The sequence below is a fragment of the Bubalus bubalis genome, chromosome 15 (genome assembly GCF_019923935.1).
Source record: "Bubalus bubalis isolate 160015118507 breed Murrah chromosome 15, NDDB_SH_1, whole genome shotgun sequence".
Classification (NCBI taxonomy): domain Eukaryota; kingdom Metazoa; phylum Chordata; class Mammalia; order Artiodactyla; family Bovidae; genus Bubalus; species Bubalus bubalis.
In genome coordinates, this window is record NC_059171.1 from 12950927 (window position 1) to 12973922 (window position 22996).

Here is a 22996-nt window from a genome sequence, read left to right on the forward strand (position 1 = left end):
ACTTTGCCAGCAAAGGTTCCTCTAGTCAAGGCTATGGTTTTTCCTGTGGTCACGTATGGATGTGAGAGTTGGACTGTGAAGAAAGCTGAGCACCAAAGAATTGATGCTTTTGAACTGTGGTGTTGGAGTAGACTCTTGAGAGTCCCTTGGACTGCAAGGAGATCCAACCAGTCCATTCGGAAGGAGATCAGCCCTGGGATTTCTTTGGAAGGAATGATGCTAAAGCTGAAACTCCAGTACTTTGGCCACCTCATGCGAAGAGTTGACTCATTGGAAAAGACTCTGATGCTGGGAGGGATTGGGGTCAGGAGGAGAAGGGGATGACAGAGGATGAGATGGCTGGATGGCATCACTGACTCGATGGACGTGAGTCTGGGTGAACTCCGGGAGTTGGTGATGGACAGGGAGGCCTGGCGTGCTGCGATTCATGGGGTTGCAAAGAGTCAGATACGACTGAGCGATTGATCTGATCTGATCTGATCTTGGGTCCACAAAAGCAGAACTCTCTCCCTTGGATTTAAGGAGAATCATTAAGCTGGAGTTACAAATGCTTGGGTTGAGGCTGAAAGGTAAACAGAGGCTATTGTCATGGAGGAGCTTTATCCAACACTCAGCAAAGTTTGTCAGTCAGGAAAGGATCATGATCAGAAGTACATTTTAGAAAGAGCTAGTGTGGCTCCTTGGAAGAAAAGCTATGACCAACCTAGACAGCATGTTAAAAAGCAGAGACATTACTTTGCTGACAAAGGTTTGTCTAATCAAAGCTATGGTTTTTCTGAAAGTAGTCTTGTGTGGATGCGAGAGTTGGACCCTAAAGAAAGCTAAGCGCTCAAGAATTGATGCTTTTGAACTGTGGCGTTGAAGAAGACTCCTGAGAGTCCCTTGGACTGAAAGGAGATCCAACCAGTCAATCCTAAAGGAAATCAGACCTGAATATTCATTGGAAGGACTGATGCTGAAACTGAAACTCCAGTACTTTGGCCACCTGTTGTGAAGAGAGGACTCCTTGGAAAAGACCTCGATGCTGGGGAAGAATTATGGCAGGAGGAGAAGGGGACGACAGAGGATGAGATGGTTGGATGGCATCACAGTCTCGATGGACATGAGTTTGAACAAGCTCCGGGGAGATGGTGATGGACAGGGAGGCCTGGCGTGCTGCAGTCCATGGGGTCGCAAAGAGTCGGACACTAACTCAGCGACTGAACTGAACTGAAGAGTGTGGCGGCATCAGGAAACGTCTGGTCAAACCTGGACGCAGGAGGTGTTACTTGGATCCAGATGTAAGCAGCTTGGACCAGGTCTCAGGTCCTGGCAACTAGACTCAACCGTAACATTTGACCGGCCTGAGGTTAAGAGGGCCTAAGGAGGCTCACATGCCATGTGAATAATTGTTTAAAAGATATAAATCAAGCTAGTAAACTGTCAAATTATTCTCCATTCTCTTATCTCGATAAACACATCTTCAGGAGGGCCTGGAAGGGAAGGGGAGAGCCTGGGCGGAATCCCTGGGACTCAGGCGCGGCTTTCCCTGAGGAGCGCGGCGGCGGACTACAGCGACACCTGGCTCCTCTCCGAGCGGCGCCCAGAGGTCGCCTTCCCGCCGCCTCGCCGCGCTGCGTGACCTGCCGGGGGCGTGGCCGAGCGTAGCCGCGCGCCGAGAACGCGGGTCGAAGGGCAGGCGGCGTCGGTGTCATGGCGGCCTCCACGTTGGGCTCGGCATGGGGACCTCTGCGGCTCGGCGTCCCCGGCCTGTGTCGCCGCCGACCACCCCGGGGCCTGTGGGCGCGCGCACGGCGGCTTTCGGAGCCCGTGGCGTCCGGGAGGAGCGTGGCCGCGGGTAGTGGACTTGGCGCCTCGGGTACTGACCGCTACTGCTTGGAGCTGCTGCGGTGAGAGAACCCGGCCTGCCCCGAGGTCGGGGAGCAAGGCCGGAAGGGACCCTCGTGGGCGCGGCGGGCCTCGAGGCCGAGCTGCCCCTTGGCATTCCAACGCGTGTGCCCTGGGGTCATCCCCGGGTGTGTGGTGGGAGTGAAGCCACAGGAGCTTTCACATCGCTCCCAAAACTCTGGCAAAATTACTTCGTCTGTCATGTTGCTTGAGTCTTAACGTTAAGCTTTTTACATGAGTGTTTTTTTTTTAATGTGAAAGATGACTAGTAATTAATTTTAAGTAAGCAGTGGCTAACTTTGAGTTCTTCTTGTGTGTCAGTCAGGCATTATGCAAAGTATTAGTTTACAAGTAATTTATGTAATCTTCGCCACGAAGTATGACGGACAGTTGTACACTCCGAGTTTTATGAATTAAAGCATTTAGAACAATGTCTGGCACAAAGCCAGGGGTACAGTGAGTACAGTATAAACCGTATTATTTTATCTAGTAGATATGGAAACAGATTTAGAGAGAATTCACGGGATTTACCCGAGTTCAGTGGAATCTAAGCCTCATAAAGTCAGAGGCTTAATGACGATTTTGTTCAGGTAACACGTGAAAAGCACAGAGGAGTGAATTGGATGTTTCAGGTTACCTGATACATCTCGGCAGGGGCCTGTCTTGGATTCCAGGTCTGACTTCAGGGATGAATGGTTTAAAATACACTGCTCCCCTCCCCGACTCTGCTGCCTTTGATTAATAAAAGCGGCAGAAGGTCTCAAAATATCTGGTCTCAAGGGTTTCTGAGAAGTGCTAGAGTAGTTAACCACCCTGGATGTGATTGGCCTAGTAAATCCCAATTTTTTTGAATTCCATTATAGCAAAATGTAGTATAGTGACAGAATTCCCATGCATTTCAGTGTTTTGTTTTTAATCGCTTTTAAAAATAGTGTACCTATCCCCCCTTGTTTACTTGATTACTTTTGGAGAAACAAGGTAGCATTAGTGGAAATCAGGGCATTAACAACTGTAAAAGCCAAAAAAGTTATATTCATTTTTATATAGTTTAAAATGACCACTTTTTGATCATAAACAGTTTAGGTTACCAAGATGTATACCATCCACAGTCACTTGTTCAGCGCGGTTTTTCTTTGATACCAGTAGTGTCCTCTGACTTTCCTATCCAGGGTTGAGTCGCTCTTACAGATTTCTTATATGTTCTTCTAGTAAGAGTCTGTAGATATCACATAACAGCTTTTCTCAAATACATATTTACAAATGGGGAGACACTTGATCTGTCCATAGTGGTAATTAAGTGGAATGGAGGCTGTTGACTCGAGTGATTTAAAGCAGGCAGACCTTATCTGAGTTTATTAATGCTAGTTGTGTCACTTGGGAAAGTTAACGAAGATTCACCTATTTCCTCATTTGTCGATTTATACTTTTGGAGAAGGCAGTGGCAACCCACTCCAGTACTCTTGCCTGGGAAATCCCATGGAGAGAGGGGCCTGGTAGGCTGCAGTCCGTGAGGTCGCTAAGAGTCAGACACGACCGAGCGACTTCACTTTCACTTTCCACTTTCATGCATTGGAGAAGGAAATGGCAACCCACTCCAGTGTTCTTGCCTGGAGAATCCCAGGGACGGGGGAGCCTCGTGGGCTGCCGTCTATGGGGTTGCACAGAGTCGGACGTGACTAAAGTGACTTAGCAGCAGATTTATACTTCCACTTTATAAGGTGGTTGTGAGGATTAAATTGCATGATGGGTGTAAAAATTCAGACACATAATGACACTTGAACAGAGGACTAGAAGTTTAAAACAAACTGAAACTTGAACAGAAGATAACTTTTAGCTTCTAATTGTCCATTAATCTTTGCAAGATTTGGACTCTGAAATTGTGTGTGCAGGATTGTTTTGGACATGTGTCTTATGCAAAGCTTCCAAATATCAGAAGAGATACCGTATAACTTCAGGTTAGCCCACCGGGGTTCTTCTGGGAATCAAGGTTCTTGGGAAAATTTCAAACCTAATTTATTATATGTAGGCTTCTTGGGGTCTGGTTTTGAGAAACAGTTCTTTAGGCCTTGCCTGTGTGTTAAGTCAGTTCAGTCCTGTCTGACTCTTTTGTGACCCTTTGGACTGTAGCCCGCCAGGCTTCTCTGATGGTGGGATTGTCCAGGCAAGAAGAGTCATGTGGGTTGCCATGCCCTCCTCCAGGGGATCTTCCTGACCCAGGGATGGAACCTGCATCTTTTGTCTTCTGCATTGGCAGGCGTGTTCTTTACCACTAGCGCCACCTGGGAAGCCTCTAGACCTGGGAATTAATGCTCTAATAAGGAGATGAGGTTGCTACTGGTGATATCTGGAAGTGCTCCAGCCTCACTGAGGAACCACTTCTTCCTTTGTGCTTCAGCCACACAGGTCATTGGAATTAGCATAGCAGTCTTAGCGCTAGATATGCTTGTTTCTCATATGTCTGTCTCTCCCTGCTAGATGAAGTCTGTACCATCTTCAGTGTCTGGCACAGTGCTCGGCACGTTGTAGGCACTGAATGAATGTTTGCATGAATAAATGAAAAGTTATTGACTGTGTTGCTGTATAAAGCTATCACAGTACAGGATTTCTCACGATCTGGTACAGTTCTGAGGTATCTGGACCTTGGTTTGCCACCTACAGGATACCCTTGTATACTAGTAATCTATGTTTATAACAGTGATCCTGAGTGGTGAAGAAATGGGTCAATAGTCAGTGTATTCTATTTAATGTGAAGAAGTGGGTAATATTGTTTAGAAAAATTTCCAACCAAAATATTAAAAAAAAGTTATTAACAGGGCAAATCCTTAGCTGTGTAGAATATCTTTATTTCCCAAGGACTGTTATAGTTCTGTTATGTCATCCTTTTATTTTTCATTTTCCTGTAAGAAGCTTGAAAATACTTCACATATTGGTTATTTTTTAGGAGATATGAAACAGGTAGGTTATCAAGCTTCATTTTATAAGTTAGGAAATAGACATGACTGATATCATTTCTGTCAATAACTAGTTGAATGATGGAAATTAAGATTGTAGTTTTGATTCCTATTCAGTATTTTCTCACTGTTCCATATTAACTTTCAGGTGTTTTAAACACTTTTGATGTTTACAGACTTTTTTTAATGAAATTTCAAAATATTTACATCTATATATATTTAAAAGTGTAAGCTATAAAGCTGTTTTGCCCAAACCCTCCATATTATAGCTGAAACTGCAACTGGTGGGATTTTTTAATAGAGCTGTCTTGTGATAGCTAGGTTGCTACTATTCATGACCTCTCCCTTTAGTCTGTGTGGAAGTTGAGTGGGGATTGTGAAGTTCTCTGTTAGCCACACAGCAAAATGTGAACCACCTGAAAAATGGGAGTAGTCCGAGTTTCAGAACCTAAACTCCGTGGAATGAGGTTGGACCCATTTAAGGTTGAGTACTGTATTTATAGGAAGTACTGTTAGAGTCAGGTTCCAGTGTATTACAATGAAAGGAGCTTTGTCAGTAGGCAGTCTAGTACTTTAGACTTACATTATCCTAGAATTAATATAGTAAGGACTATATTTTTTTTAACTTTTCAGTTTAAAGTAATTGCAAATTCACATAAAAATTACAGAAACAGCACACAGAGCTTCAATACACTCTTCACTGCAGTTCTCTCACTGTTGACATTCTGAACCACCTGAGAATAAGATGTAGATGACCCATTATCTCCTTTATTATTTATTGGTGTGTATTTCTTAATACACAAGGATTCTTTCCCATATTATCATTGTACAGCCATCAAAATCAAGATGTTAAAATTGATCCAATATTACCATCTAATCCAGACTCTGTTCAACTTTTGCTAGTTATTCTGTTATGACTTTCATGCATCCAGGATTATGTGCTACATTTAGTTGTCAAGTCTTTAGTCTTCTCTAATCTGGAACAGTTTTTCATCTTCCATGAACTTAATTTTTTTTTTTTTAAGGAGAATCGGCTGGGTTCTCTCAATTTGGGTTTATACTGTTTTTGCAAGAATATTGCAGAACTCACTCTGGTTTTCTCAGTATCTTATCAGGAAGCACAGCATGTTGATTTATCCTATTACTATGGGGTGAACTTTCTGTTACTTGGTTGAGAGGGTGTCTTTCAAGGTTTCTGCCTTTTAAATTTAATTAATAAAAAAGTTAGTAAATAATACTTATTTGGTGAGTAGATACTTTCAGTTCAGTTCAGTTGCTCAGTCATGTCCGACTCCCCACGACCCCATGAATTGCAGCATGCCAGGCCTCCCTGTCCATCACCAACTCCCGAAGTTCACCCAAACTCATGTCCATCGAGTCGGTGATGCCATCCAGCCATCTCATCCTCTGTCGTCCCCTTCTCCTCCTGCCCCCAATCCCTCCCAGCATCAGAGTCTTTTCCAGTGAGTCAGCTCTTTGCATGAGGTGGCCTAAGTATTGGAGCTTCAGCTTTAGCATCATTCCTTCCAAAGAACACCCAGAACTAATCTCCTTTAGAATGGATTGGTTGGATCTCCTTACAGTCCAAGGGACTCTCAAGAGTCTTCTCCAACACCACAGTTCAAAAGCATCAATGCTTTGGCGCTCAGCTTTCTTCACAGTCCAACTCTCACATCCATACATGACTACTGGAAAAACCATAGCCTTGACTAGATGGACCTTTGTTGGCAAAGTAATGTCTCTGCTTTTGAATATGCTATCTAGGTTGGTCATAATTTTCCTTCCAAGGAGTAAACATCTTTTAATTTCATGGCTGCAGTCACCATCTGCAGTGATTCTGGAGCCCCAAAAAATAAAGTCTGACACTGTTTGCACTGTTTCCCCATTTATTTGCCATGAAGTGATGGGACCAGATGCCATGATCTTCGTTTTCTGAATGTTGAGCTTTAAGCCAACTTTTTCACTCTCCTTTTTCACTTTCATCAAGAGGCTTTTCAGTTCTTCACTTTCTGCCAGAAGGGTGGTGTCATCTGCATATCTGAGGTTATTGATATTTCTCCTAGCAGTATTGATTCCAGCTTGTGCTTCTTCCAGCCTAGCGTTTCTCATGATATACTCTGCATGTAAGTTAAATAAGCAGGGTGACAATATACAGCCTTGACGTATTCCTTTTCCTATTTGGAACCAGTCGGTTGTTCCATGTCCAGTTCTAACTGTTGCTTCCTGACCTGCATATAGGTTTCTCAAAGAGGCAGGTCAGGTGGTCTGGTATTCCCATCTCTTTCAGAATTTTCCGCAGTTTATTGTGATCCACACAGTCAAAGGCTTTGGCATAGTCAGTAAAGCAGAAATAGATGTTTTTCTGGAACTCTCTTGCTTTTTCCATGATCCAGCGGATGTTGGCAATTTGATCTCTAGTTCCTTTGCTTTTCTAAAACCAGCTTGAACATCTGGAAGTTCACGGTTCACGTATTGCTGAAGCCTGGCTTGGAGAATTTTGAGCATTACTTTACTAGCGTGTGAGATGAGTGCAGTTGTGCGGTAGTTTGAGCATTCTTTGGCATTGCCTTTCTTTGGGATTGGAATGAAAACTGACCTTTTCCAGTCCTGTAGCCACTGCTGAGTTTTCCAAATTTGCTGGCATATTGAGTGCAGCACTTTCACAGCATCATCTTTCAGGATTTGAAATAGCTCAACTGGAATTCCATCACTTCCACTAGCTTTGTTCGTAGTGATGTTTTCTAAGGCCCACTTGACTTCATATTCCAGGATGTCTGGCTCTAGGTGAGTGATCACACCATCGTGATTATCTTGGTCATGAAGATCTTTTTTGTACAGTTCTGTGTATTCTTGCCACCTCTTCTTAATATCTTCTGCTTCTGTTAGGTCCATACCATTTCTGTCCTTTATTGAGCCCATATTTGCATGAAATGTTCCCTTGGTATGTCTAATTTTCTTGAAGAGATCTCTAGTCTTTCCCATTCTGTTGTTTTCCTCTGTTTCTTTGCATTGATCGCTAAGGAAGGCTTTCTTATCTTTTCTTGCTATTCTTTGGAACTCTACATTCAGATGCTTATATCTTTCCTTTTCTCCTTTGCTTTTAGCTTCTCTTCTTTTCACAGTCATACTTTAATACTATGTAAATATCCTTTTCCTGTCAAACTTTCACTTGTTTAACATTTTCAGACACTGATATTTGCCTGAATCAGTGGTTACCTTGGTAGTTAAGAGCTCTCAAATGGTGATGTTAAAAAATTCAGTCATGTCTTCTAGATTTCTCAGTTTCCATGTACTGGTTGTCAAGTTTTTCCTTCTCTTTGTGTTTGTTTACTTACTCATGTGTGTTGGTCTGGGCTCATGGGGTCCTGTTCCAGTCTTTACTCTCAGTGTTTTTTTGGTGCTCAAATGGTGCCCCACTCGGCCAGTGAGAACTTCATCAAGCCAGTTTCTCTGGCCTCTGACAGGGCCCTCCATTCTTTGAATGGTTGTTTACTTTCTACTCAGGAAGATGCTCCAGGCTTATCTTGTATTTTCCGTGCACCAGTCCTGGAATCGCTCATTGCTTCAAGGAGCCTACGTTTCTTGCAGTGGAGAGATCAAGGTGTCAGTTACCGGGTGGAGGGGCGGATGTCATTGTTTCTAGGCTTCTCAACAGATGCTGTAGGGAACCGCGAGTGAGTGTGTGTGCGTACACGTTGGCGCACTCTCCCCGACGGCGCCTGTGTTGTTCTCTGTCTTTATGTCTTACCTATATATAAATATGTGTGTATTCATACCAGGACTTATTGGAACTGTTTTCTAGATTTCTCTATCTGTAGCTCATTTGAATTCTTATTACTAAAACCAAAGTGATTCTGAAATAGTTAAAATTATATATATTATATGTCAAAATAAATTAATAGAGATTGATTATTTTAACTGCTCTGAAATTGGAGGCAGATACATTTTTTTTTTTTTTGTAATTGTAGAGAAACAGATGTAAAATATAGGAAACTTAAGGCCCATTTTGAATTGAAGCCATGTTTCCAGTTCATTTTGGTCAGTATTTTTTGTGTGCAACTTGGAAAGTGCAAAATAATTACCTTTTTCTGCTTTTTGTTACAGGAAACGAGATTATGAAGGCTATTTATGTTCCCTGTTACTCCCTGCCGAATCCAGAAGCTCTGCTTTTGCACTGAGAGCCTTCAATGTGGAACTGGCTCAGGCTGGTATTAAAATACCTTATAAATTATTTGCAAAAAATTATGATATAATGTGTTTAATGCTGAATAATAAAGAACTGTAGTTGTAACTTATATGTTGGACATGCTTAAGGTCTCTGCTGGGGACTTCTTTCTCCTGCTTAACAATTCAGTTCTAAAAATAAAGGTAGCTAATGAACTTAATTTAATGTTTCTGGAAAGACCATCCTGGAATTTCTTTTTCTAAGGATATTTTAAACTATGCAAGTAACTTTGCACTTTTGTCTATTCATTGAATAGGTTAATCAGAGTATTACTGCTTATTCTCTACAATATTTGCATAATTTGCATGAATATAGCAGTTCTTCAGAGCACTTTTTGAAATGAGTTTTTAACTTTAAAGGGAAATGGAAATTGAAGTAATTATAGCAAACCCAAATCTTATATCATACTAACTCTTGTCTGAAAAATAACAAAGGAAGGAGAGAGTCTTCCTTTTATTAGAATGGAAAGAATGTGTGCTTAGGTATAAGATAAATTGAAATGGAGAGTGTCATTGAGGGAGTTGAGATAGAATGGCCTTAATTTTCTCAGTAAATTAAATGGAGACATCAGATATTGAGAGTGAGGGAGCGTGGGAGGGTTGGGGGTCTTGAAGAGTGTGGCCAGTTTTGACGCAGCCTCTGGTGAATACGATAGGAGGTGAATGGAAGCTAGGAGCGACTGGAAGGCTGTGATTGTAGCAGTGAGGCATGACGAAGCTTAGACTTGATGAATGTGCAGAGTAATGGAGTCCAGCTGTTGTCCTTGGTGTATTTCTAGAAGTCATGGTTCTGTATTTTTTCACTTTTTCCTTTTTCAGGTATAAACTATACTTCAGCATCTTAAGTCAGTCACAGTTTAAAAATAAATAATCTCCATTGTGATCTTCCATTATAACTTTAAAATAATACAAAATTCCATTTTTAATAGATAAGTCCTCCATATTGTCCCTAATTGTCTGCCATCTTATAAGAGTGTCTTGCTGCATTTTTTAATTGAGTGAATTCGATTATGCTGGCGTTTTTGCTCCTGCACTCCAGGCAGCGTGCCCCTGGTTGCCCCTGGTCCTGTGGTCCCTTCACAAGGCTTCCATCTCCCAGCAGCTGTCTGTCTTACTGTTTGTTTTTGCACACACAGACTTGTTCATTCATTCATTCAACAGGTATTGCCCAAAATATGCTAGGCATTATTTTAGGTACTGGCTTATATAGCACTGAGTAAAACATGCAAAGTCCTTGCACTCAAGGAGCAAATAAATTCTGTATAGAAAAGTTAAGGAGGTTAGGGAAGGTTTGGTGTAGCAGGGGTTTTCATAAGAAAAAACCTCTCTAAGGTAGCATTTGAGCAAAGATTTGAAGGAGGCAAAGGAGTGTGAAATATGTGGCTGAATAGTATTCCAGACAAAAGGAGCAGCAAATACAAAGGTCCTGAGGTATGTGTGCCTGACACATTCAAAGAAAAGAAGGCCAGTGTGACACAGCAGAGAGGGAGGGATAGTTTGGGGGATTAGGTTAGAGGCATCTGGGCCAGAAAGGTAAGGTGTTGGAGACCACTGCAGCCACTTTGGCATTTACTCTGAGTGAGACAGGAAACCGCTGGAGGATTCTGAGCAAAGAAAGAGACCATCTCTTGGTCATGTTTTAAAAGGATTACCCTTTAAAAATTTTTTGTAGTAAAATACAGTTGGTTTATAATATTATATTAGTTTCAAGTGTTCAACATAGTGATTTGATGTTTTTATAGGTCATACTCCATTTAACATTATCATGAAGTATTGGTTATATTCCCTGTGTTGTATAGTATATCCTTGTATCTTTCTTACTTGAGACATGGTAGTTTGTAGTTCTTACTCCCCTATCGCTATCTTGCTCCTCCCCTCATCCCTCTCCCCACTAGTAGCCACTGCTTTATTCTCTATATGTGTGAGTCTGTTTCTCTTCTTTTCTTGTTGTTATGTTTATTCATTTGTGTTACCTTTTAGACTCTACATGTAAGTGATAACATACAGTATTTGCCTTTCTCTCATTTATTTCACTAAGCATCATATCCTATGGGCCTTTCTTGTTGCAAATGGCAAAATTTTATTCTTTTTTATGGCTGAGTAATATTTCATCGTGTGTGTGTGTGTGTGTGTGTGTGTGTGTAAACCATATTTTCTCTGTCCATTTATCTGTTGATGGTCACTTAGGTTGCTTCCATATCTTGACTATTGTAAATAATGCTGCTATGAACACTGGGGTGCATATATCTTTTCAAATTAGTGGTTTTGATTTATTTGGATTTATTATATTGGTGCAAAAGTAATTGTAATTTTGCATTGTTGAACTTTGTTCTTTGATACTGGAATACACTCTTAAGTGTGGTTATGTTATACATCATTTTAATGCACGTTTATCTCTATTTATTTTTTTTGCTAATTATTACTTGCTATTTATTTTATATTGATTTCAAACTAGGAAAATGATGTTAGACAAAAATCAAATTTGAGCAGTTTTCTTATTTGAGTTCAAAATGGGTTGTAAAAGCAGCAGAGACAATTTGCAACATCAACAATGCATTTGCCCCGAACTGATAATATACAGTGTAGTGATGGTTCAGAAAGTTTTGCAAAGGAGACAGGAACCTGGAAGATGAGGAGCACAGTGGCCAGCTAGCAGAAGTTGACAACTACCAACTGAGAGGATCACTGAAGCTGATCTTTTTATAGCTATATGAGAAATTGCTGAAGAACTCAACATCAATCGTTCTGTGGTTGTTGGCATTTGAAACAAATTGGAAAGGTGAAAAAGTTCAATAAGTGTGTGCCACATGCTGCTGCTGCTGCTGCTGCTAAGTCACTTCAGTCGTGTCCGACTCTATGTGACCCCACAGACGGCAGCCCACCAGGCTCCCCTGTCCCTGGGATTCTCCAGGCAAGAACACTGGAGTGTGTTGCCATTTCCTTCTCCAGTGCATGAAAGTGAAAAGTGAAAGTGAAGCCGCTCAGTTGTGTCCGACTCTAGCGACCCCATGGATTGCAGCCTACCAGGCTCCTCCATCCATGGGATTTTCTAGGCAAAAGTACTGGAGTGGGGTGCCATTGCCTTCTCCACATGAGCTGCCTTCAAATCCAAAATTGTTTTTTTGAAGTGTCCTCTTAGTCTGTACAAGAAACCATTTCTTAATTGGATTGTGACATGCAATGAAAAGTGGATTTTATACGACAGCTGGCTATGATCAGCTCAGTGGTTGCACCAACAGTATTTGTGGTCTTTTTGATGATAACCGTTCTGCAGATGTGAAATGATATCTCCCTGGTGCTCAGTGGTGTTTTAGCACCTTTTTATGGACCTCTTGGCCATCTATATATCTTTTTGGTAAAGTGTCTATTTAGGTCTTTTGTTTGTTCTTTTGATATCAAGTTGTATGAACTGCTTTTGAATTTTGGCTATTAACCCCTCAAAGGATTATCATTTGCAAATATTTTCTCCCATTCAGTAGGTGGTGCAAATGTAATTATTGATAGGTGTGTACTACTGGACTTCCTGACTTTATTACTTGTTTTCCAGTTGTTTTTGTAATTTTTCTCTGTTCATTTCTTCATTTTGTTTCTTCCATTGTGGTTGTGTAATTTTCTTTTATACTATGTTTGGGTTGCTTTCTTACTGGTTTTTGTGTATCATAGGTTTTTATTTTGTGATTACCACGGGATTTGTGTATGTTTTATATGGTAATTATATCTACTGGACTTAAACTAGTCTTTTAAGTTCAAATACATTCTAGACAATTTTTACTTCGACCCCTCATATTTTTATGTTTTTGTTGTTAAACTTTTCATCTGCATGGCTGTCTCTTTATCATTTACTGTATTTATGGTTGCTTTTCCAATTTTTAAAAAAATCTTCATACTAGCTTATTTAAAGTGGTCAATCCACCTTCTTTACTGTAAGATTTGTCTTTACCAGTGGGATTTTTTTTTTCTCTATGAATTCTTGCTTCTTATAATCTTTTGTTTTCCATTTGAAAAAGACCCTTGATACTTCTTTTAAGATTGCTTTAGTACTGGTAAACTCAATTTTTGCTCGTCTGAGAAGTTATCTCCTTCAGTTTTGAAAGATAACGTTTCTGGGTAGAGTATCCTAGGCTGTAGGTTTTTTCCTTTTAGCTGTTTAAATATATCATGCTACTCCCTTCTGGCTTTTATAGCTTCTGCAGAAAGTATCAGCTGATAGATAGCCTTACAGGGATTCCCCTGTGTTTGACTGTCTGTTTTTCTCTTGCTGCCTTTAAGTTCTCTTTAACTTTTGCCATTTTAATTATGATGTATTTTGGTGTGGGTCTCATTGGGTTCATCTTGTTTGGGGCTCTTTGTGCTTCCTATAGAAATCTGTCTCCTTCTTCAACTTCAAAAAGTTTTCAGCTATAATTTTATCAAATACATTTTCTACTCTTTTCTCACCCTCTTCTCCTGGGATCCATATAAAGTGAGTGCTAGTACCCTTGATGTTGTCTTAGAGGTCCCTTAGATTATCCTCGTTTTTAAAATTTTGTTTTCTTTTTGCTCTTCTGATGGGTGATTTCCATTTCCCGCCCCCGCCCGTCATGCTAGTCTGCTGTGCATTCCTTCCTGTGCACTTTTCATCTTTAATTGTATTCTTCAGCTCTGACTGGTTCTTTTTAATATTTTCTGGTTCCTTGTTTAAATTCTTAGTGTGTTCATGGATTCTTTTTGCAAATTTAGTTAGCATTCCTTTTACTGTTACTGTGAAACTCTATGGGGTAAATTATTTATCTCAGTATCACCAGAGGTTTTTCTCAGTTTTTTCCCCTTATTCTTTCACTTGAAACATATTCCTTTGTCTTTTCATTTTGTATAACTTTGTATGAAATTAGATGAAGTGGTTACCTGTCCCAGTCTTGAAGGGGCGTCCTTTTGTGGGGCTGTCCCTACGCAGTCTGTTTGTGCCCAGTTATTTTGGTGGGAGAGCTGGATCTGAAGTGAGCGTAGGTCACATCTTCTCTTGGGGTGTGCTGGCAGCTACCACTGTGGTGGGAGGTAGGGCTAAAGATGAAGGGGCTATAGCTAGGCCAGGTGTGAGCTGGGGCTTTTCCTGGGCTCCTCCAGTGGCGGTCATCCCCTTGTCTGGGTGCGATCAGAGCGCAGGGTCCTAGACACAAGCTCTAAGGGTTGGCCTGAGCGCTCAGTGTGTGCACTCCTCTGGCAGGGCACCTCAGCCCTAGTGGAGAGCCAGAGGGGCTCCAGCAGGCAGCTGGGTGGGCTGGGGTGCATGCGGGAACAGTCCCGGGAGCCACGCAGAGCCCTGGGCAGTTTTCAGTCTGCAGCGTGGCGTGCGTGCTGGCTCGGGTCCAGGCTGGCTTCCTTTTCTCTCAGTGTGTGCACACTCCTTGGCAGTGGCAGCCTTTGTCTTAGTGGAGGGCAGTGCTGGACAAAAGGGGCTGGAGCAGGCAGCTGGTCAGAGCTGCAGGCACTTTTCCGTCTGCAGCCTTGATGCAAATCCTGGGAGTAAGTAAGCTTGTGCAGAGTCTCTGTTTCTTACAGCCCTCCAGTAAGTCCCACTGGTTTTCATACCAGTGAAGGGTAATTGTCTTCCCAGGGTGGATCCCTGAGCCTATGTGTGATATTCCACTCTTCTTCTGTGTCCCCTGCTAAGGGCCCAGGTCCCAACCTCATATGTGTCCCTACCTTCCTGCCAACTCCTGTGCATTTTTCTTTACAGCCTTGGTTGCAGAAGAGCCTCTCTTTGCCTGTTTCCAGGTTGTTTTCAGCGATGTAGATGTATTTTTGATGGGTTCACTGGGGGAGAAGTGAGCTCAGTGTCCTCCTGAAATGATTAGTCTTTTAAAAAAGTTTTTTTAACTTATTTTTTCTTCTCCATTATGTTTTTTATAGGGTATTGAGTATAGTTCCCTGTGCTATACGACAGGACCTTGTTGTCTGTCCATCCGATACGCTTGCATCTGCTAGTCCCAGATTCCCAATCCATCCTTCCCCCTTGGCAACTACAGGTCTGTTCTCTGTGTGTGCCTGTTTCAGTTTTGTAGATAAGTTTATTTGTGTCGTATTTTAGATTCCACAAATAAGTGGTGTCACATGGTATTTTCTTTGTTTTTCTGACTTCACTTAATCTGATAGTCTCTAGGTTCATCCATGTTGCTGCATATGACATTATTTCGTTCTTTTTTATGTCTGAGTAACATTCCATTGTATGTATGTGCCCACATCTTTAAAGGATTACTCTTGATGCTGTACTTAGAATAGATCATATGCCATGGGATCTGAACACTAAACATTGAGAGAGACCCACCCAGCACCAAGACCATTAAAAAAATTTTTTTTTATTTGGAAATACTTTCATGCGCACAGGAGTAAGAATAGTACAAAGAATACCGATACGTCCTTTTGTTAATATTTGGCCCCATTTGCTCTATCAAGTTGTTCTCCTTCTCTCTGTCTTCCTTCCTTTCTCTCTCCCTCTCTTTTTCTCTCTCTTTGTATACACGCACATTCATGCACTGTGTTTCTTTTTATGAATCATTTTATTGTAACTACACCATGCCCCTTTACTCATAAACTTGAGCGGTATTTCATTAGCATAAGAATATTCTCTTTCATAACACTTACCAGTTTGAGTAAATTTGAGACAGATACACTAGTTTTATTTAATCTGCCTTCTGGTTTCCAGTTTTGTCAAACGATTGAATGATGTTTTTTATGGCATCTTTAAACCCTTCTGTACAGAATCCAAACTAAGATCACATATTACATTTAAGCTTTCATGTCTCTTTTGCCTCCTTTTATCTGGAGCATTTCCACAGCTTTTCTTTGTCTTCTATTAAACACTGACATTAAAAAAAACCGTATTGTTCCTTTTAAGATCTTGAATATTTCTCATTTGGAGTTTTTGTCACACTTATATTATACATTTCTAATCTAATACTTAATGTCTTAATGGTGTATGTCCTTCTCAGGGAATCACAACGAGGCAGTACATGGCTGTGTGCCTCTTATTTGTGATAGCAATTTTGGCCACTGGTCAAGATGTTAATTTTTTTTTCCTGTTGAATGTGAGGAGGCATTCTAAGACCATGGTCCTCATGAAAATTTACCTCATATACGGCTAATAGGTACATGAGAATGTGTTCAGCAGCACTTTGAGGGAAGCGTGAATCAGAACCACGGTGAGGTCACCGCACACCTGTTAGAATAGCTGTCATCAAAAAGACGAGAGACAGCAAACGCTGAGGCTGTGGAGTAAAGGGAACCCTTTGCACTGTTGGTGGGAGCGCAAATTGGTGCAGCTGCTGTGGAAAATGGTATGAGATTCCTCGAAAGATTAGAACTACTACAAAATCGAGTAATTCCATTTCTGGGTATTTAGCCAAAGGAAATGAAAACACTAATTTGAAAAAAATAGTTGCACCTCCTTGTTCATCACGGCATTATTTACAATAGCCGAGGCATGGAAGCCACCCAAGTATCCGTTGGTGGATGACTGGATAAAGATGTGGTTTATCGGGACTTCCCTCGTGGTACAGTGGATAAGAATCTGCAGTACAGGGGACAGATTGAACCCGTGTTCAATCCCTGGTCCAGGCAGATTCTCCATGCCGTGGGCAACTGAAGCCTATGTGCCACAGCTGTTGAGCCCACGAGCTGCAGCTCCTGAAGCCTGAGCGCCCTAGAGCCTGCCCACGGCAACCCCTGAGTCCACCTGCTGCATCTACTGAAACCCGGCCACCTTGGAGCGTGTGCTCCACCACGGAAGCCACCGCAGTGAGAAGCCTGTGCACTGCACCGGAGAGTCACCCCAGCTCACTGCAACTCGGGAACGCCCGTGGGCAGCAACGAAGACCCAGTGCAGCCGAAAATATAAATATGTAAATGTATTTTTAAAAAGATGAGGTATATCTACACAATGAGTTATTACTTACCATAAAGAAGAAGGAAATCTTGCCATTTGTGACAACACAGATGGACCTTGAGGGCTTCATGCTACGTGAAATGAGTTTGACAAAGACAAATACCATATGATCTCACTTATATGTGGAATCTAAAGCAAAAGCAAAACAAACAAAAAATTCGCAAGCCAATAGATACAGAGAACAGATTGGTGGTCGCCAGAGGCAGGGTTAGGAGATGGGTGAGAGGAGTGATTGTGGTTAAAAAGTAGAAACTTGCCATTGTAAATAAATAAGGCGTGGGCATGTAATGCACAGCTAATACTGTTACTATGCATTTGAAAGTTACTAATAGAGCAGACCTTAAAAGCTCTTGACATACACAGATTTCTAATTTTGTGTGGTGATAATAGATATTCTATGGTGATCTTTCACAATATATAGGTAGGTAGGTAGGTAGGTTTAGTCGCTCAGTCATGTCTGACTTTTTGTGACCCCATGGACTGTAGCCCACCACGCTCATATCAAATCATATTGTATACTTAAAACATTGAAACGGTTATGTGTCAATTATAGCTCAGTTAGAAAGAAAAAATTTTCCTTCTAGATTTAGCATGCATTGATGATTCTTGCCAGAACTTAACAAGGCCATTCTTAATCAGTAGTAAGTTAGGGAGAGAGTCTAACAGTCTTTTAAAAAGTTAGTGAATAAATGAGTGAGTTTATTTAAATGTACCACAGTAAAATTCACTTTTTGTGGTACATAGACCCATAGGTTTTGAAAACTGCTTCAAGTCCTGTAGGTACCATCAGAGTCATGATACAGAACAGTTCCATCAGCCTGAGAGATTCCCATATGTGTCCCTTTGCAGTCAGCCCCTGCCCTGGCCACAGTCTTCTCCATGTGCATGAGATAAGCTTCTACCTTTTTGAGCCATAATTTCTGTACTTGTAGAATGAATGTGTTGATAAGGACCCTGTGAGTTTGCTCTGATGATTGTGATCAGGTAACATCTGGTACGGTACCTGCACAGGGCCTGGAACTTGTAGACATTTGATAAATAATATTTCCTAATATTTCCTTCTCTGCTTCCTCTGAAAAGCCTCTGGTTCTATTTACTAGGTTTATCATCAGAGTTAAAAAATATTTTTGCTATCACTAACCAAGTGAAGATTGTTTTTCTTCGCTTCCACTTATTTTTTTAAAACTCCACTGGAAAATTTCAATCATATATAGAATGAAGTATGTCCATATACAGAGAGAGAAATATAATGAACCCTCATGTACCCCCTCACCCACCTCCAGCTGTTACCTGCTCAAGGCCAATCTTGTTTTTCATCTTTACTCCTCAGCCACATCATCCCCACCTCCAGGTTATTTTGAAGTTAAGTTTCAGATGAATTTTTCCATCTGCAGATATTTCAATTTGCATCTCTTAAAGAATTCACTTTAAAAAAATAACACTACTATTATTATATATTAAAAATTTAAAATAATTCCTTAATATCATTAAACATCTGGTGTTCAGATTTTCCTAGTTGTCTCTCTCTTTAAATCCGGATTCAAATAGGTCTATATGTGACTAGTTGATCTTTCTTAAATTTTTTTAAAACAAAATGTCCCCCCTAACTTTGTTTTTCCTTATAACTTTTTTAGAAGAATTGCTGGTATTTTTGAATGCAGACCTTGAGGATATTTTTGAATAAGCAGCAAGTAATCTGTGGCTTTTACTTAGGTAACTCATAATGGTGACAATTTAACCGATATATAACTTCAAGGAAAACTTAAATGCAGAGAAGACTGAATTACCTGATTTTATGGTTATAAATAGTGATTTCTGAGAGACTGAGTAGTGCAGTTGTTAATGTTTTTAAACCCTGTTTATAGATTAAAGACTCTGTCTCTGAGAAAACAATTGGACTGATGCGAATGCAGTTTTGGAAGAAAACTGTGGATGATATATACGGTGACAATCCACCACATCAGCCTGTGGCCATTGAACTGTGGAAGGTAAAACAGAAACAGCTACTTTTCACTTGTAAGAATGTTATTTAAGCATACTTTTTGTTACATACAAGTTGGATAGTGGCAATGGGGAATCTATCCTGAAAATATTCTTGGGCTCATGTAATGTTCAGATATATATTAGTTTTGACAGAATTTAAAATCATTAACAAGTAATTTGCACACATCTTTAGTGTGTTTATTAAAAGAAGAAAGAGGAATTTGGTCTGTTTATGTTATAAATTATTTTCCACCTGTTTGGTTGCAGAATTTAAGCCCTACAAATTTTGAAACAATGACAGGTACATTTTCTATTCTATCTGCCAAGTAGCTCCTTATTCCAGTGCTTTAGTTCATACTCTGGACTGTAGAAAATGATGCATTGATCTTTTGTGCTCTTATCATTCCTAAAGCTGCCTTGTCTAGTTTCATAGAATTGCCTCTTTGTTGATCAAGTTTAGGTATCTGAGAATGGAAGCCTATGGGCAAGGTTGTTATTTGTACACTAAGATGTATTTGGTAGTTAGTTTTACATTTAAGCTCTATGGATTCCTCATTCACAACCAGCCTTACACAGTTTAAAAATACGTTGAACTAGCAGCAGAGGACAGGGTTTAGGCTCCTTTTGTCATTGATCTGTGTCCCTGTTGTCATATCGTGAGTGCCAGAAGACAGCGTCTATCCCAGGAGCCTCTGACAGACCTGACTGGTACACTCCTTCTCAGGTCTGTGCCCTAACAGAGGCAGGCCCCTTTTCTTGGCCCCAGATTGGCTTCACAGAACCTCAGTAATTGGAGAGCCAGGCCCCTCCATCAGGGACTGGGAAGGAAAAGTGGATGGGAAGCTCTTGAGTATCGGATTAGCTGTTTCCCTTTGGTCATCCTACTTCAAGAACCTCATCCTGGCTGACTCGGTTTAGAGGAAAGTTTCTCCAAAATCCAGAAACTACTTATTTTATATAAAAACTTGACTGCGTTAGAAATTTATGCTAAGGCTTGTATCAAAGATTCTGGCCTTTGTCAGGAAATAACTTGAAAGATCAGAGATTTATTTAACATAACTTTATCTTGTTTTAGCTTCATTTAAATACCAGAAGACATATCTGATTTACAGAATGTTTACATGTATGCCAACTTGTCCGGTTTTAAAAGCTGCTTAAATTTTGATGATTAATGTTGGCCAGCTCTCTGATATGACAGGTATTGCAGATTAACGTGAACATTTGAAAGAAGCAGGTAGTGTTCAGAGCAGTTGTCCTGATTGTGTGTTTTTTTACTTCTTCCCATTCTTCTGGAGCACATGCTTATTGTGCCAATGTCCAGTCAGACTTTCCATTGATTGCTTAAAGAGCTTCAGGTTCTTTAGAAGATTAAATAGGGGAACAGAGAGTACATTCCTGCTGTGCTGTTTCATTGGTGCTTTTAGAGCACAGAATAGATGAATTCCTATAATTTCTAATAATTATAGCCATGATTTTTATTCCATTTGGCTTCTATTTGCAAAGTTTTGATACCTTTATTTAACAGGTTTTCAGCTTCTTATGTGTTTTTTTATCTTGATCTCTGATGTCCTTCAGAATCAGACACTCTGTTTTGTGGTCAAGGAACTGCAGCTGTTGCAGCGTCAGACTTGAGTAAATAGGAGTCTGACTTTTCAGTGGTTTAGTATCTGCTGAGTACTTTTATGTGCCAGGAATGGTGCTTGATGGTGTGGTTACAAAGATCAAACAAGCCCTGCCCTACTCAGACATGTACAAAACAAAATGAGAGCAAGACTGAAGTGACTGCGGTATCCCAGGCTGATTCTTGGAACTGGGGAGAGAGGCCTGTGGGAGTGCTGCTGTGTAATTGTAGCAATGCCGAGAGCACTTCCAAACCAGCTCTTTGCAGCTCTCATAGCTTCTGCTGCTTTCCTGTCCGGCAAAGTGGGCTCCATTCTGCACACTTCCATCCTTTGCCACTTGCATGTGTATTGATGAGCCTGTCAGCCTTTACATTAATATCAGTGACATCTTAGAGTCTCAGTTGAAGTGTAGGATATCCTGGAGATTTTATGTTTCACTACTGTATTTCTTGTGAAAATATATTATACTTAGTGTTGACTTGGCAAAAAAGCAGTGTTTACCTTATTTGGAAATAGCTTCAAAATTTTAGGAAGGTTACAAAATTAAAAATCTTGTAAGAACACTTCTATGTTGTTCACTCATATTTACCTGTTGTTAACATTTTATCCTATTTGTTAATCATTTGTGTGTGCCCACTTGTGTGTGTGTGTGTGCTGGCATGATCTCTGTATATTTTCACACATAATTTTTTTAAATCATTTGAATATAAGTTGCATACATCATGTCCTTTATTTCTCAATACTTAGTATTTCCTAAGAATACAGACATTCTCTTATTTAACCAGAATAGTTACTGACTTTAGTAAATTTAACTTTGAAATAACTTGCACCTGATTTTCCATTCATATTCCAATTTTGTCAGTTGACCTAATAATATACATTAATGTATTTTTCCCCTCCAGTGTAGGATCCAGTCAGGTATTTTTCAGTCATATCTGTTTAGCCTACTTTAATCTGGAACATTTCCATAGGTTTTCTTTGTCTTCTATGACATTAACATTTTTGAAGTGTATAACATCTTTTTTTTTTGTAGTAGAACATTCCTCATTTTGGATTTGTCTAATGTTTTCTCCTGCTTAGATGGTTCAGGTTATGCGCTCTTGGCCAGAATACTGCATCAGTGATGTATTCTTGGAGTGTCACATCTGGAGACACATTCTGTCCATCTGTCCTTTATTGCATTGTTCATTTTCATTAACATTCAGGATGTTGTCCGGTTCTCCCAATGTGTAGTCTACTGTATAATTAGAATTTCCCTTGCAACTAATCAACTTTAAGACAATGCAAATATCCTGCTCCTCATCAGTTTCCTGTGAAACGTAACATTCACTGATGGTTCTTATCCAGTCTTTACTGTTATGATTATGGAATGATAACGTCCCAACTCTAATGCTCTGTTCACATTTACGACTTGGCACGCTACTGTAAGCAACTGCTCTCACTCTCCTGTATTATTTATTTGTTTATTAATTATTGGTATAAACTGCATTTTTTTCCAGTACTTTATAAATCATTGCTTGCATGCATGCTTATTTGCTTAGTTGTGTCCAACTCTACCCTATGGACTGTGGCCCACCAAGTTCCTGTCTATAGAATTTCCCAAGCAAGAATACTGGAGCGGGTTGCCATTTCCTCCTCCAAGGGATCTTCCCAACCCAGGGAATGAACCCTCGTCTCTTATGTCTCCTACACTGGCAGGCAGATTATACCTCATTACTGTACTTAATTATTTGGTATTCATATAGTCCCATATTTGGACAAGGAGAGTCCCTTCAGACTGGCTCCTGTGTCCTAACATGCCGCCTATCTTTTTTTTTTTTTGCACTTTCTATTTTATGGCACAATAAAATGGTTTGGGATCCTCTCGAATCTCCCTTGTTCAAGCTCTGGAATCCCCTTTTTTAGAGTCTGTTGCCTTTGATGGAAATGGTATTAGAGCCCAAGATCTAAGCACCAAGTGTGCTCTTTCTTAATGGAGTGTCTTTACTTGTAAGATAACGCTGTACCCTGCAGATTGTTTTCTTTGGAGCTGTATTAGCCTTTTCTTTTTTATAAAGTGGTTATTTTCATTAAATAGGGTCTTCATTTTATGGAAAAAAGTTTGTAATAAGCATGGAAGTCGAGGCATACCACGTAGAGAAGCTTGCTCTGCTTAATTCTTGTGTTTTTATTTCTTTTGAAAGTGGATTCACTAATTACTAATAGTATAAGGAAAAGAGTAGTGAAAAGTTTTGGATATATTATCTTTACTTGGAAATGTTTTAAAATGTTTTCTAGGGACATTTTCTTTTTCCCTAGGTTTTTAACATAGCTGTCTGGTGATGAGTTATTACAGATGTTCCCTGGCCTGGTTTTGTATTTGGTTTGTTTATGTTATTCAGGTCTACAGAAGTCATTTGTAGTACTTT

General features: G+C 40.4%; 1 protein-coding gene across 4 annotated transcripts in view; it reads left to right on the forward strand.

Annotated features, from left to right (window-relative positions):
* Positions 1-1641: 1641 nt before the first annotated feature.
* NDUFAF6 (NADH:ubiquinone oxidoreductase complex assembly factor 6) overlaps positions 1642-22996 on the forward strand; it is a 34560-nt gene continuing 13205 nt past the window's right edge. The window contains exons 1-3 of one of the 4 annotated variants that reach the window (XM_006076258.4): positions 1642-1889; positions 8943-9042; positions 18849-18971. In XM_006076258.4, coding sequence (XP_006076320.1) covers positions 1693-1889; positions 8943-9042; positions 18849-18971 — 420 coding nt within the window. In that variant the 5' untranslated portion in view covers positions 1642-1692. Of the gene's footprint in view, positions 1890-8942; positions 9047-14951; positions 15068-18848; positions 18972-22996 lie in introns of those variants that run through there. The other 3 variants (XM_006076257.4, XM_025265052.2, XM_025265053.3) reach the window with 3 other exon arrangements.